This window comes from Cariama cristata, unplaced genomic scaffold (assembly GCF_000690535.1).
Source record: "Cariama cristata isolate BGI_N322 unplaced genomic scaffold, ASM69053v1 scaffold22872, whole genome shotgun sequence".
In the NCBI taxonomy this organism is placed as follows: Eukaryota; Metazoa; Chordata; class Aves; order Cariamiformes; family Cariamidae; genus Cariama; species Cariama cristata.
Genome location: NW_009604767.1, coordinates 1 through 15,873, shown reverse-complemented (window position 1 = coordinate 15,873; position 15,873 = coordinate 1). Strand labels below are relative to the sequence as shown.

General features: G+C 40.5%; 1 protein-coding gene across 1 annotated transcript; it reads right to left on the bottom strand.

Moving 5' to 3' along the window:
• Nucleotides 1–12,489: 12,489 nt before the first annotated feature.
• On the bottom strand, nt 12,490–15,610 carry LOC104158159 (chondroitin sulfate N-acetylgalactosaminyltransferase 2; the record flags this gene model as incomplete). The annotated part of the gene is made up of 3 exons (XM_009695738.1): nt 12,490–12,782; nt 13,972–14,053; nt 15,516–15,610. Coding segments are annotated over 3 exons (470 nt in total), but the record flags the coding sequence as incomplete, so codon positions are not given.
• Nucleotides 15,611–15,873: the final 263 nt, after the last annotated feature.

The following is a 15,873-nucleotide window of genomic DNA, read 5'->3' as shown; positions in this document are numbered from 1 at the left end:
TCTCTCTGTCCCCCCCCCCCCCCCCAGGCAAATACTTAAAATTAGAAGAGTAAGTTGGGGTAAGAAAGGGAGATAAATCAACATTTTGCTATTCCCATAGCATTGACATCAAAGAGAAACAAAAGCAAGTTAGGCCATGAAGAAGGAAGAAGTAGAATACTAACTGTTAACAAAGAACAGCCCTGAAAAGGGGAAGGGATAATTCTTATGATCTGCTGCTATTTTTCCTGTGCTGAAGTACTGACCTTCAGCCCTGGATTAGAGTAAGAATATTTATACTGTATTATTACAGTGTTTTGCACTTTCAGAGATGTTCTAGCTAGTAACGTTGTCAGACATTATAAGAGGGATTGTATATCAGCTTTGTTTATGTAATTGAAATTTAAAAGGGATGCTTAAAATTTAAGAAAAAAATATATATTTGAAATGCAATTTTAGAACACTTTCTGTAAATGTATAAAAAAAAGCTTTCACATGAATGTGCACTTCACCGGTCAATCAGTCCTAGTATATACTTGAAATCAATGCAGTATCCACATTGGTTCCTTTTTATTTTTCCTCCCTCTGTTTGATACATTCCTTGAATACTGTGTTTTGCTATTCTGAGATGAAATGCTAAATATAAAGCTGTACCATAAAGCAGGATATTCTGTGTTTGACTGGATGTGCTTGCATTAATAAAAAAACCAAACTTGCTTCAACCAGGCTTAACTTTTTACATGTTTTTTTTTTTCACTTGCAAACTGATCAAGCCACAAACCAGCAGCTGAATGAGGTGAATCAACTGGGGAAGCCAATATAGTTACAATGAATGAACTGGTTACTTTCCGACTTCCAAAAGATACATTATGAAATATTTAAATATCTTCCAACAAAGGCAAGAGCAACACTAAGCCAACAATATGCTGCTGCTTCTCACATGCTCTCTGTAATAGTATTGTATGGATTTGATACAGTGTCTCTGCTACGGAGTATTTTCATTCTCTCAATGAAAGTGATTTAACAGTTCCACTGTGTAAAAATATTTTGTGTGTCCTAAGAGTTGAATTTTGGTTTTTTCCCTCCCACATATTTATCCTTTTAACAGGAAAGCACAGAAACATTTGCTGGCTGCAGCACACCGAAGGGTTTCCTGTAGCAAGATTCTGTGGACCTTTCAGTGCTCCGGGACCTTTGGTTGCAACCACTACCCTTTTTCATGCCCTACTTTACAGAAGGAAAGCCACTTCTCCAAGGTCACACAGGACTAGACAAGCACAGAGCTGTAGAGCTGTGAGGAGAATCCAGCTTTCCTAATGCATTGCCCCAGTGCCACCCACACTACCTCTTTTGTCAGGGATATAAGCCTAAAAAAAAAAAAAAAAAAGAAAAGGCTAGATCTTTTAAGTTCAGGAGCTCTGGAGAGCATTTTTAATCTGTTGAAAACTGGTTGGGGAAATTGTTTTGGTAACCAGACATCCACAACAGACTCCCAGAGTAGAACAGTACTACTTTCAGTCATCATGGCTCATTAGAAAAGATAATGATGTTTACCAGCGTTAAGAGGATCAAGCAGACAAGAGTCTTCCTGATGGCCAGTTCACACTCATAATTAATATGCATATTACATCCTTGAAAACTCACTTCCAATTATGTCCCATCTAGTCATTAGGATAAATTAGCTATTTACACAGGCATAAGAGTAAACAATAAAATTGCTTTGCAGGCACTTTACTACCATTAGAGCATGACACAGCATGACAAGCAGTAACTCAATGCCAGTAAGATATCTTTAGTTACATTAGCAGCAACTTGATTTATCAAGTTAATAGCTCCCAAGAAACAGCTTGTTTTTAGCAAATAAATCATGTAGCAAAATTCAGCTGACTAGTCAGCTGACAACTGATATTAGTACATCTTTTGGAGAGAAATCAGCAATTCTTCTGAGAATGTGCAGACAGATCTTCCCTCTTCAGTCTGCAACATATACAGCTTTATCCAGGGTAACCCCACCTTCCCAACTAACCAGAAAAGCCTGAAAACAGCGTATGGAAGCAGTTTTGTCTTGCTGTTCTCTGCAGCCACTAAATAGGGCTGTGTGGACAGCAAGATACTTAAAAAAATAGATTGCAGAAAGACTTTATCTGAAATGGTTAGGCACATGCTATCGAGGAAATTTCCGGACCAGTGAGCATGCAAGTATTAGCAATAGCTAGATTCAAATTCTTCCTTCCATGCTTGTCCCCAGAAAGGCGGAGATAACTGAGTATGCTTTGAGGTTTCAGCACATCTCTACGGCCCTCCGTTAGAGGTTCCCTGACACTGCAGGGGTTTGCCTTCCTTCACCGCTCCCTAAGGTGGGCCTTGGGCTTTGGTAGGGAGAGAAACAACATTTTGGGGTGTATTTCTGCAGCAATTTGGAGGTACAATCTAAAGTGTAACAATTTCTCTAACATTATTCATAACAGTAAAAAATTGAAATGTTTCTAATATCTCCAACATTGTAAGCAATTTCTAACATCAGTATTTTTGACATTCAGCTTTTGCAGAGAAAATGGATGCAGTTGATTGCTGCAAAATAACTTTGGGATACTAGTTTATTTTTGTAATGAAATATTAAAAAGAAATCAAGTTTTATGTCATGCAGGGAGTGCTGATACAGTCTCAGACAGATACTCTGCCTTTTCCTCAACATGTGTGATGGGGAAGAAATTCAAACCACCTGGAAATGCAGCATTAATTAAAAAATACTAAGCCAATGAATATACTGTTTCTGATCTACTAGGATGCATACCTTATGATACTAAGAACACTTAGGCTTCTAATAACTAATAATAAAAGGCACTTCTATATAAAAAGTTCTGTAAGAAACAGTGTTTGGCAAAAACAGTATACAGTTACTTGAAACTATTAGTAGCACCTACCAGAAGAAAAAAACACAAACAAACCAACCACAAACCACCAAAACAAAAACACCCCCAAACACACAAACAAAACCCCTAAAATCCAGGGCTGTTGCCATGCAGAGGATTCCCGTTAACCATCCCAAGTCAACACAATGTGTGGAGACCATTTCACAGGTTTGAAAGAAAGCTGAATGCCAACAAAAAACAAAGCACCAGTTTCAAATGTCCCCACCTGATTCGGGTCAGGAAAGAAGAAACTTTAAGTTTAATGGAAATTGGCTTCCAATATTTCTAATCCTACCTAGCTTCTTCAGATTAAGCAGCTATCTTAATCTTAAAAATTAATATAATTCTGTTTGGAGGCAAAAGTCCAATGATATCCAACAGAATCTCATTACACAAACAGAAAAGTACTTAAATCTTTTTAATCACTGTCACAGAGGCACACTAAGGCCCTCTTGCAATTGGGTGTTAAGTTCAAAGAATGTTGCTCTCCATCAGTGGCAACATTGAAAGTTTCCTTTCAAATATTTAAACACCATCCAGTTGTTTACGTTCAATTCAAAGATGACATTACTAACAACACTCCACCTCTGAGAAGTCTACGAAAATAGACAACACATCATCAACCACAGCAACAGAGCACTGGGGGCCTTACCAAGCCCAGCTGTAAGTAATGTATTTGATTAAAGTCTAACCAGGACTAGCAGAATTTAATGAAATATTGAATTAATCACGTCAGTGGACATTATAGTTCAGTGCTGAGGAACTTGTCTCAATTTGAAAAAAATCACTCCTAAAGTCCTTCAAAAACATAAAATCCAAGCAAGTAATGAATAAATCCACAAATTCAAGCAAATCCATTTTTTTTTCCCCCTATACGCCTCTTATCTCACTTCTGAGAAATTTCACAGTATCCAAGTATCCCAAGAAGAATTTCACAAGAACCAGCAGGCAAAAAAGTCACTTTAACAAGATTTTAAAAGCAAATGCACGCAAAAACCCCAACAACTACTCTATGTGGAAGACCTTTGCAGGCTAGAACACCATCACAGCTGCTCCCCAACAACTGCATGGCCTAGGGAAGTGTCCAACGCTCATGCTGGGGGTCTCTCAGCCCCTCTCCAGAGCATATCTCAGCACCAAACGATCTCAAAAGTTTTTCTTTTCTCTTCAAACTATCCCTTTATTACGACCACTTTCCCCATGGCTTGTAACGAAGTGGGAGAGAAGCCACCTTATCTTGCATAAGGCTGCAGGAAATCCATGCAAGAGCTCAGGCTCTCCCAGGGCCAAAGCCACTGCCGTGTTCCCACAGCTCTGCGCAGCTTCACCTCCTCTCTCCTCCATCTTCACCACGCTGTGCAGATGCACACGCTGCTGCTTCTCACAAGAGAAATTCCCCCAGAAAGGTAAGTTTTTTAAGGAGCATTTTCAGCAGAAGTCTGAGGACGCTTAGGTGCTAGCAAAGAGCATGTGCGCCCCCCACGGACACACGAATGCCAAAGCAATTGCAAAAAAAAAAAATAAATAAAATTAGTTACTGAAATGTTTTAGATCAGACACCATCAAAATCATAAACACAACATCATCTTGAAAAGAGTGTTGTAAGCCACTGGCATTGCCAATCCTCTTTTACATGCAATTCAAGTACAGACTGCAAAGCATTCTGCCTATGGAAGAAAATGATAAAGCCTTTAACTAAGTTAACTTGCATCGGAAAAGGGATTTCACAGCAGTTGGAGTGAAAGATGCGAGGACATGGGTCGAGAGACTTAAGTCATGCAAGACATACAAGGCCTACAGCTACAAGGCAGCCTTGAAACCGTTGGGGTTAAAAACACTCCTTTGTAAAAACTCACCATACTACATACAAACTTACAGCACTTCAAATAAACCAGTTAAATCACCATAAACTCCTATCTAGGCTCTTTATTTCAAGTTTAGAGGAACTTATTTCACTTGTCCCAGAACAGGTCTAAGCTAAGCAAAACAGGGCCGTGTTCTCACACAACCTTGCGGAGGCATTTAGACTTAACTGTAAAAGGGATTTATTTAACATTCTGCCTTCGGTTCAGAAGTACTTTTGCTGCACGGTACTACCACACACATCCCAGCTACCACACCTATTCTTCAAACCCAGCACAACATAACCTTTGCAGAAGCACACAAGAGCTCCTGTTAAAAAGATGGAAACCATTCCCTTTTTGATGCAATCGCAGAGCAGCACATACCAGAAAAATCAACAAAACATTTACCTTACGCTAGCCCAGGAGAGAGGAGAGACCACATTTCTTAAGAAAGAAGTAGAAGAACCTTTTTCTTCCAGCTTCAGGTACCAAATGAGAGGAGCCAATTATTCCACAAGGCCCTAATTAAGCGCACAGCTGCCATCATTACTGCAGACACACCGGCTGTGGCAAAGGCAGCCCCTCAGGGCCGGGTCACGGTGGGTGAGGCCCAAAAAGCTCTCTTCTGGCATGACCTGGTGTTAAGCCTCTGCACCTTCCTAAAGCAGGTGTGGGGCCAATCTCCCAGCTGATACAACTTCACAAGAGGCTGAAGGCAATCATGATGCTAAAATTTAAAACAGCTGGAAGTCTGGAGACTGGAAAGTCAGCCAGGGTAGGGGAATGTTTGCAGGAGGGTGCTCGCAGCGGCCTGCTCCCAGGTGGGTCCCGCACAGCTGCCCTGCGGACGGCAGCAGCCACACGGCCCAAACACACTTCTTGCCATGATGCATTAAGAAAAATTGATACTAAACCAATAAAAGCAGAGGTCTGCAGAGCCAGTGCAACCACAGAAATGTGAAGACCTGCATTTTATCCTAGTCTCCTTCGCTGTACAGCTTTTTGAGTGAAGAAAGAGGTAGAGCCCCTCAGCTTCCAAGCAGTCAGGCCTGACAAGGAGGAGATGAGCGTTGTGGGGGTATGAACAGAACACTGTTTAACTCTAGCCACAGCCAATGTTGCTCATTTTACTTCACAGCTCAATAAAATTTGAATGACTGATCTCTTTAAGCTGTAGTTGGGGGTCACACACACACAGCAAGGGCACATCAGGCAAATGAAAGCTAAACCCACCTTGGCTACACAGAAAGCTTTTATCGTTACACCGATGCAGTAGTCAATGAGATACTACATTTATGCTCAACTATAATTTTAAAGGTTATTTGAAGTTCTTTTCTTTCATTCACACATCTGACAAAGCAAAAAGCTGTTGAATTTTATTCTAAAATTTATATTTTGGCATGCACTAAAAACTGCAATTTAAATATATGTCTGCATTCAGATATAAGTAGTTAGGGCTTAACCACTATTTTTTTCCCTCCTTATGCAATTCTCCAGTCTTAAATACTGTTTAGAAAGACGTTTGGAGTTTCATACGTGTGTGTATCTCAAAGTCTCAAGGGTCATAGGCTTTTATGAAATTAGAAAAAAAAAGCCACTAGGTATTTTCTTCTGGATGCAGCGGATCTAGAACTAAGTATTTCCTTGTACTTCTTCCACTTTTTCCATCTCTATTTTCTGATTCTCCAAACCAGTATCTACTAGTCCCATTGAATCACATATTTTTAAACAAACTCGAGTTTGCAAAGTCCAAAGCACAACCTGAATTCTTTCCTGTAAAGGTTCTAACATAAAAGTGTGCCCTGAGCTAACCTCATTTTGACTTCCCTTAATCAAGAACACTTCCCCTTCCCTTCACAGATTGCAAGTTCCTTGGAAAAGGTTACAATTAATGCAAATAGCATACAACAGCTAAAAAAAAAAAGTATAATTGCTTCTCAATTCAGTGGAGTGTGTTCCTATTTAAACAAATGTTACTCTATTTACTACTCTAACACTAAATTGCAGTGACTCCTCCAGGAAAACACAGCTGGCTTTTTACACTTGGACCACAGTTTAAGAAAGAGAAATGGTGCGCATATAAACAGCATCTGTCAAAAGAGGAGGTCATGGCCCAACACTTGTCCACCTAACCTGAGCACTGACCCCGGGGCAGACTGTTGATTCTGACTCCAAAACATAGCATTTTCATGTATCTTTGCCAGGCCCCAGCAGCAGGCGGCCTCAACTGAAGAGCGTGGGTTTCATCCTCCCTCTGCAGGGAAAAGCCAAGCGAGGGTCTCCTCTGCTGAGCCAGTGATGGGCCGTGCGTGGCAAACACCTACTTCTGACACCTTGGAGCCATGCGGGGGCCGAGCCACCACAACTGGCAACGACCCAAGTGCCCCACTCAAAACCTCAATGTTCCTCCTTTCTCCAGAAATTGCCTGTGGTTCCAACCAAAGGGCCTTGGCCCATCGAGCTGATGGGTTTTGCATTTGCACTGGCTCACTCTGGAGGTGACCAGTAATAATGTGAACTCAGTATCAACAGTGAAGCATTAATAATTAAGTTACTGAACTTGTTCCATGGACTGAGACACCCCTGGGGCTTAACTTCTCCCTCAATTAACCCAGTTCCATGTTTGTTGCTAAAGTAGACAGCAAAACCAGACCAAAGCTCCCAAGGAGAAGGCTGGGCAGCCGGCAGCTCCCACGGCATGCACCGGCTGCCGGGAGTGTCTCACCAGCGGGGAGGGCAGCTGCGATGCCGAGTTTGCAGCCTTCAGCCGCCGCGTTCCCGGCAGCCGCGCTCCGTGCACGGGCTGCAGCCCGAGGTGCAACACCCGGCTGTGGATCCACACGCTAATAACGTTCTCTCTCTGGTCCCCCGCCGGCAGTTCCAAGCTGGAGACTAGAGACTTAGCTGACATTTTTCAGCCATTTAGACAGATTCATGCCTAAAGCAACACGCTGCATAGATTTCATTATTCAAGTGAGAGATTTTCATATTTGAAACATGACTAATTTCCTCCCTTTCTTGGATGAGGTAAGGAAACACCTCCAAGGAAAAGCTGCACGTTCACTGGGAAAGAGCAAACCTGCCCTGCATTACAGCACGCAGCAGTAACTGGGAAACAGCTGCACACAAACATGTGCACCCGTATCACAGCATGGCTATGCCAAAATGTAATCAGAGATTCAATACACTCAGGTAACTGAAATTGCTTGTAAACTCACTTTATAATAAAGGCATATCCTACTATTTCTGTTCTAGTTCCGTTACAGAGCAGAAGCAATGGTGTGCAATCAAACATTGGGTATAAGTAATGGTCTTAAATTACCGTTCTTTGCCATGAACTTCATGTTGCTGTTAGTTTACTGTATTTCAGCATGAAATATTATGACAAATACAGAAATAAGAAAAAGCCTCATCTGCAGTACAGAGGTCATAAACAGAGTCTTTTTTGGTTTAAAGCTAGTTCTCAGAGCTGGTGAATGACAGAGAGCAGCTCCTGCACTGCCTGGCAGCTCCCGTCCTGATCGCAGGGTCCGGCTGCTGGGCTTTCCCTTACCAGGCATCACCGCTCCTCCCCACCGCAGCTCGGTCAGCTGGGATCCCCAACGGCTCCTGCACCATCAGAGAGCCAGGACTGGAGCCTATAAAAGGCTGAAGGGGCTTTAAGGCACAGAGTCGGAAGAAATAAGAGGAGCCACACCAAAGGAAAAATAGACTGGGTTAATAAGGAAGGTAGCACACAGAGAAAGAAGAAACACAGTACAAGAAACATGATGTGAGATTTAAAGAGGTGAAGAAAAGAGCCATACACGTTTTCAGGATATAATGTATTTATACAGCACATGTAATTTCTTTTAGGTCTGCTAAGGACTTGGGGAAAACAAACTGCTCTCCAGATTCACACATTTTCCTGACCAATGCTGGTCAGGGACTCAGCTTTGTGTTAAGTGCTCAGGAGCATAATGAAAGCATCGCTGCCATCTGCAGCCACGCAGAAGACACTTGAGCTTGGGGTAATGCAGCAATAACCGTCAACAACTGCAAAATTCGAGTCCTGAAATGGGCTCTATCCATGCCTTTCCCTGAGATTATGGCAGAGAAGCAAGAAGTGAAGCACTTCCAGAGGACTTTTGGCCAGAAAAACTCCGAAAGAATGATGAAAAGCAGAACAGGACTAGGAAAGCAGTCGCCATGTGGTGATCTTATGTATTTGTATAAATCTGAGTAACTTTTGGAACAGTACACTGAACAGAATTCTCTCTGCAATCTGTAGGACTCAACCTTTTCTCTATCTATTTTGGAATTACTAGGGATATATAAAGCATCCTGTCCTCTTCTGGGGAATCCCTATTAAAATAGACAAAATAATCCATCTGTGTAATAATGATCAGTTAACTCAGTTCAGCAAGAGCCTTGCTTAGAGGAAAACATTGCATCTTATTTTGAAAAAATACCTATTAATCAATTGATGGACAATCATTATCCAAAGTAAGAATTTTAGCTATCTTTTTTGAACTAAATAGTCAAAGCTTGTAGCCTAGCCCAAAACCAAAAGTTAAAACACTTGAGAATTATAATAAAAAATAAATTTTAAGATTTAATTAAAAGCTGTAAGTCTAAGCTAGTTATTTAGAATTTTAAATCTAATTATATAATAATTGAGAGACAAATGAGTAGGTAAAATGGTAAGTCATTAGGGAACACGAACTGTACATGATTAGTAGTAATTCCCTGGAAGTGCAAATTTTAAATCATGAATAACACCTTTTAATTTAAGTAACTGATTTGATTTCCAATGTCAAAGTTGCTAATAAGCTACCCCCCAACCTGTAAAGCACCATTAGAGCTGAGTACTTTCCTGCTGTAAATGTTCTACAGATTGACCGTTAGCAGTAAAACCATCTTCCCCACAGATGCATGTGGTGAGGTAAGCATCCCGAATCCAGTACCGCCCAGCAGCAAAATGCATCCGAGGAGATTCCATGTTACCACCATTGGGCATCGACTCAACACAGCACATAGCCCATACCAGTATCTGTGGCTTTTGTAACACGTGCAGTACGTGATGGTTGCCTGCGCTCCTAATGAGATGCCCAGCTGATGTTTTCCATAGCAATATGTTCTTACACAAGCAGTTGTAGGGAGCTGAACTAAGACAAGAGAAAAACCAGGCCTGCAAGGGCCCCTGAAAGTTCAGGAGTCCTCAAATAATCAGTCATTCAGACTACTTGTGTCAATACCCAACCTTGATATTAACTATGCGTAAGAGTTCTGACGTCCGATTAACTCCAATGCATTCACTTCCGAATTTTGGGATGACGAATGGAAAAAAGGTTTTGAAAAGTGGTCCCTGTTGACTGCATTCAGCTCCACACTTCCTTGATTGCCTTCCAGCATCAACACCACAGACATCATAGTTTTTGATCACACTGATGCGGACACAGTTGACGCTGTTCTCCTTCCTTGCCATTGCTGATAAGCACAACCACCCAGGGGAAAATAGCAGAAGGTAAGAGATCTGGCTATCAGCATCAACAGTCTGCTCTGTTTCCAAAATATAGAAACTGGGACAACCGGATCCTTCTGGGGTAGTGGCTGAGTGATAAGAGCTGAGCTGCAGCAATGCTTAACACCTCTGAACTACCTCAGTATCCATTCCAGTGCATGCCAGGCAGTGGTGGTGTCAGCGAGAGACCTTTTTGAGGCTTATTCTTGTGCAGCAGAGCCAGGAGCAGCTGAAGGTTTAAGGGCTGGAGTCTCAGTAGAAGGCCCCACTTATATCTTTACCCCAAATCATCACGCCTGTGTATTCAACCTTTTCCTCACTGGTACCTTATCATTTTTGTTAGGAACCACCAAGTTATCTTAAGATAACATCTGCTATAAGTTTAAGTTGTCTGGGGAACTAACTCTGCACTTTCGTGTCTGGTCTGGGTAGATACTCACTTGAGATGCAAAAATGAGCTGGTTGAACTTCTCACTGCAAATACTATTACTTGAATCCAGCATGTCATCTGCCTTGTAAATATTATTGTTAAAACTTATTTCAAAGAAACAGCTTAAAACAATTTCTAAAATGCAGAAATTCCATTTATTATATCGAGAATATCAATTGCAAGAAGCCTTGCAATGCATTCTCTTCACTCTAAGTACAATACAGTACACTGTTCTCCACAATAAGTTACATAAAGGCAAATTTTATGTACATATAAAAAGGATCAGTGCCCAGAACTATTTGCACAGCATATCTGCTATTCAGAAATCAACCATTTAAATCTTTAGTTGCCTTCAGAATTTTTGAAGCAAGCTGAATTCATAAACAGATCTTAATTACCTGGTTTGAGAAGGGTTTTCAACTAATTTCTAAATTCAGTGGAGACCATGCAAATGGTTTAACCACTGAATTAGCATTCTCAGCATTCATTCTATAAACAATTGTATTAAAAATGAGGCATGCCATACGGTAGCATATAAGACGACATGGAGAAAAACGGCCTGCCTGCATTTTAACTGTTTATGCATCTCAAAATACCCAAAAGGGAAGTAGCAAAGTAGTAGTGCCACTGTACAAGGCACTAATGAGACCGGAGCATAATTCTGCTTATGCATGCTCAAAAAAACAACAAAAAAAAAGAGAAAAAACCCCCAAATCCTAAAGCACCCTCAAACTGAAAAAGTGAAGAATAAGGCTACTAGGATAATCTGTGGAATGGAGAGCATTGTATGAAGAAAGACTGTAATAGCACTTGCTTTTTCAGCCAGTGAAACAGCCTTCCAAAAACATCAGGACAATGCCAGAAAAAGAAAGCAAAAGGATAGTATCGGCATAATAGCAAATGGGCCTCTAATAAATTTATATGGGAATGAAAAGATGGTTCCTGAACTTAAAGGATGAGAGGTACAGGCAGGGCCTTTCAATAACGAGGAGTGGGGCCAAAAATCTTTAAACAAATTAGTTTAATAGCATAGCTCAGTTTATAGAAGGGATTCTGTGATGTGGCATCTACTGTGGGAAAAGATCAGACCCAGAAACACCCAACTGGAACATTCCCAACATGTCTGATCCATCACGGAGATAAGAAGGTAGTGTCTCTTTTGCAGTGTGAAATTACATTATATGCTCTAAAATTCCACTTAAAAAGTTTTTCATTCCCCGCTTCATGTGAATTATTCTATATATTCAACCATGTGAATGTCTGTTAGTACAGCAAATGCGGCACCCAAGCCCTCCCTGTGAAATCAGCAACCTGAACAGGTGGCGTACCAGTCAGCATCTCCCCCATACCTTTCACGGTGAGATTCTTTTTCACACTTCTCTCTTGTGTCTACAATGGAGTGTAAATATAGTATCTTTCTAAAGTCACAGTGCAGTGAGCCATACAGACTGAAAATACTCAAGACAACACAAAAGATTATTAAATTTAATTCTTAAAATAATGCAAATATAAGAATTGAAATTTACCATGTAGAAAAGTGTTGAGTTGTACATTCCACTGATTTTTCCAATCGATACTGAAGACAATTTCCTTGAACTACATACACTTTCCAATTTATTTGAGGTGCTTGAACTTGCAAGATACGTAGGTAATAGCATATCAGTCAAAGAATTACTCAGAAAACAAATACAAGAATCAAAAACCCTCTAAACTCTTCTTCACTGAAAAAGAGAGGCACTGCATTTTTAAGCTGAATTAAGGCCGTAAAATGATGCTGGTTCAGTGTGAATTTGAAGTCATCAAATATCACAGGGGTGACATTTAACCCACTGCTTCACTGTTAGTCCTGTAAGCCTGCTTACGGAGGTGAGTCTCGATCTCCTCCCTGAAGACCAGCATCCCAAGGTGCGAGTGAGAGGCCTCGTTCATGGCTTTGGACTGGATACACATGCGATACTGCTCTGGAGTGAGTTCATCTGCACAATGTTTCTCGTGCCAGAGGTGAAACAGGCCAGGGACCGGTGTCCTGATCACAATAAGGTCACCGTGCAAGTATTTTCTATAAAGGTGAACATCCTCACCGCCCCAGCCTTTCACTTCCAAGTCAAAACCCCCTATGAAAACAATATCAGAAAACATTATTTTGGCACACAGACTAGACGCAAGGCAAAAAGAGCAACGCTTCCTGTGTAACATACCAAATCTGGTACAACATACCAGAAACTCTGGAGCTATTAACTTGGAGTTCTCCATGCCAAAGCATGCCAAATTGAGGGAGAGGAACTTCAAGCATACCACATCCTTTGCAGTGGAAACTGCCCAGGACACAGATCATGCACTGCTGGCTTCAGAAAGTCTCTTAGAACAGTGTCTCCAAATCACATTATGTGACAGCTGCAGAAAACTGTAGGCAAACCTCCCTGGCTATGCTTTTGGGTTATTTCTAGCAGCCATAATGGATTTTAGCAGCTGGAAAATGAAGCAGTCATGCACCATATGAAAAGTCCTCTTTAAAAATGCCAGCAATTACTCCATAGGTCACAACTCAAAAAGCTGGATTAAGGAAAGGAACATATTCCACCATTTTAAGTTCTCTTGCCTTTCCAGGACCACAGAGAAAATCAACCCAGACTCATGCACAATTTCAAAACTCTAGAATTATGAAGTCTTCATTTAGCATATACCATGCACGTGGCAATATGACAGCTATTAGAAATCAGCCTGTATTCAAACCATTATAGAGTGCATAGAGCTACATCATTACGCCTTCTGGCAGACTATCTTGAAGATGGTCTTCCAAGTTTCTTCTGGCAGACTATCTTGAAGATCGTCTTCCAAGTTTAAGCACATCAGCTGTTCTCAGTTTTAAAAGCAAGCCAGAAGGGGGTGCCAAAGCATATTTCTAAAGCTGCGAACAGTATTTTCAACTACTCAAGGTTATTTAAAAGAAAGAATTTGAATGCTTCTTGTCTATGTTAGCAGTTTACTTGAGGCATGTGTTTCTTAAACTTGATTAATTTGCTTCAGACAGTCACAGAGTACAAAAAAAGAAAGATTTTTTAGAAGTTCTAGAGTGAAATGTTGCTAGTAAAAATACTGTGACTTTTAACAAACATTTATCAGATGGGATATCAAAATCTAGAAAAGCTAATTTATCTCATTAGTCAAACTTGTCAAGCAAGTCTGACTGCTGGGCTTGGGAAAATAATAAAAGAAATAAATGCATTACTTTCCTCTCATTAGATAAGGACAGAGAATCAATTTTTAAACATACAAATTATTTTTTTTTTAGTTTCATCTTACCAACAGTCAGAAAGTCTGTCCGATATTGACAAGTCATCCCAAAGCCAAAATCCCGCCAGAAACCAGAATCCTTCTTGTGTACCTGCAATTTTAAAACAGTATCATTTTGAAATGCAAAATACACCGAAGGAGGTACATTGCACTTGGTTTCATAGAAAGCTAAGCTCTTCTGCTCATTTACTCAGTGTGGGATACAGCATATAACACTCCTAGTATTTCTGTGTCATGCACCGATGTGGGCTTCCTAATTACCTGCTGTCTACTTCACCCTTTGCCATCTGATTCCAAATACTCTCATTGCAGTTACCACATTTACCTTTCTACCACACCACGTCTATTTTCTATGTATCTGCTCAGATCAAGCAGTAAATTTTTGGTAGTCTATTGTCAAATCATCTCTTTCTGATACTCCAACTCCTACGCAGTTTCTAAGGCCACATTTGTCTCTTCTTGTTCTGATATGACAAGAGAACTAAGTTTGTGATTGAAGTCGGCAATCGTAAAGTTGTTCGATTCAAAAAAGTAAACAGCAGAGTTGTCAGGCAGGAGCTGACTCCCCTCTCAGCTGTGACTATCTGAGACCATATGCAAAAGCTTCCCTCCTACTTTCAGAAGGATCCTTGCAAACAACACAGGGCATGAGGGTTACTATGTTTTTCTGTTCTTTTAGTAAGGCTGTGTTGCACTCTCCTTTCTCTCCTCCAAACCTGTCTACCTCAGAAGGCCCAGCTGCAAAACCCATTTCCATTTATGTAGTCTCTTGAAAGAGAGTCAGGCTGGACATTGACTGTGGCCATTCTATCTTCAGGCAACAGACCCAGAAATATAGTACTTCCTTCTTTCCACTGAGCTCCCAATTATCCTTAAACCTATTCTCTTGAATGTTTGTGGCATTTATTTGTTTATTATTTTGACTGCAAGCTTCCCTACCAAGCAGTGTTTCTCATTCCAAAAGCAAGATGAAATTATCAGTATAACAGCTAATGATTCTGGCAGATGTTGGATGGCAAAGGTAAAGAAACAATCTGCACAGAGTAGAGCTGTCCACAGCACGAAAAAAGCAACTGACTGAACGTCTTAGCTCACCTAGAGTTACATGGCACACTTCCTGCAACTACCATTTGTAGTTAGCAAAGGGAGTCAATACTGAGGGAAACTTATCAAGCACCGTTCATACTTTTTTTGCCTTTCACCACTTCTTGGTTGGAACATAAGACAAAAGTTGCCACCATGTTATGCCACTATCTTCCTAAAATACTGACTGTCCAAGTCAGAATTAAGCAATAGATCAGAACTACCAACTTCACTTGATTAATAGTACTTTTTTTTTAAATCTAGGTAGAACTCCAAGTTTATCTAAGAATGAGTCTTGTACTGGTTTTGATAAGCTTTTCTTCCAAGTGCTTTGCCCATAATGGAAAAAAGTGTTCAGATACACACTGCCAAAGGTCATATGATATCCCAAACAGACTATTAAGTTACACTTAATTTTGTTTTAATACAAAGCACAACTAATTCTATCCAGAATAAATCACGCTGCTTACCAACTGTTGCTCCACGGGGGGTGGTATATCTTGGTTGGCATATACAATAGCAGGATTATAAAGGCTGAATACCACAGGATAAAAAACCTTTTTCCCTGGAAGTCAAAAGGTAATTGTTACTCACCATGGGCCCACTTTCTGAAGGCAAGAGGAAACTAGAAATATCTTCTTTATGTAAAATATTAGCTATTATCCATCTAGTGAAAACAAATAAATTTAAGGTCTAACTGCTAGGATTTCCCATTGAGGTAGCCCATAACATCTAGTGGGGCAGAGCCCACAGGATTAAAAAAAAGTATGTACACATATTTATATATACTCTATAGGTATGCATTTATATATAGTTATACATACATAT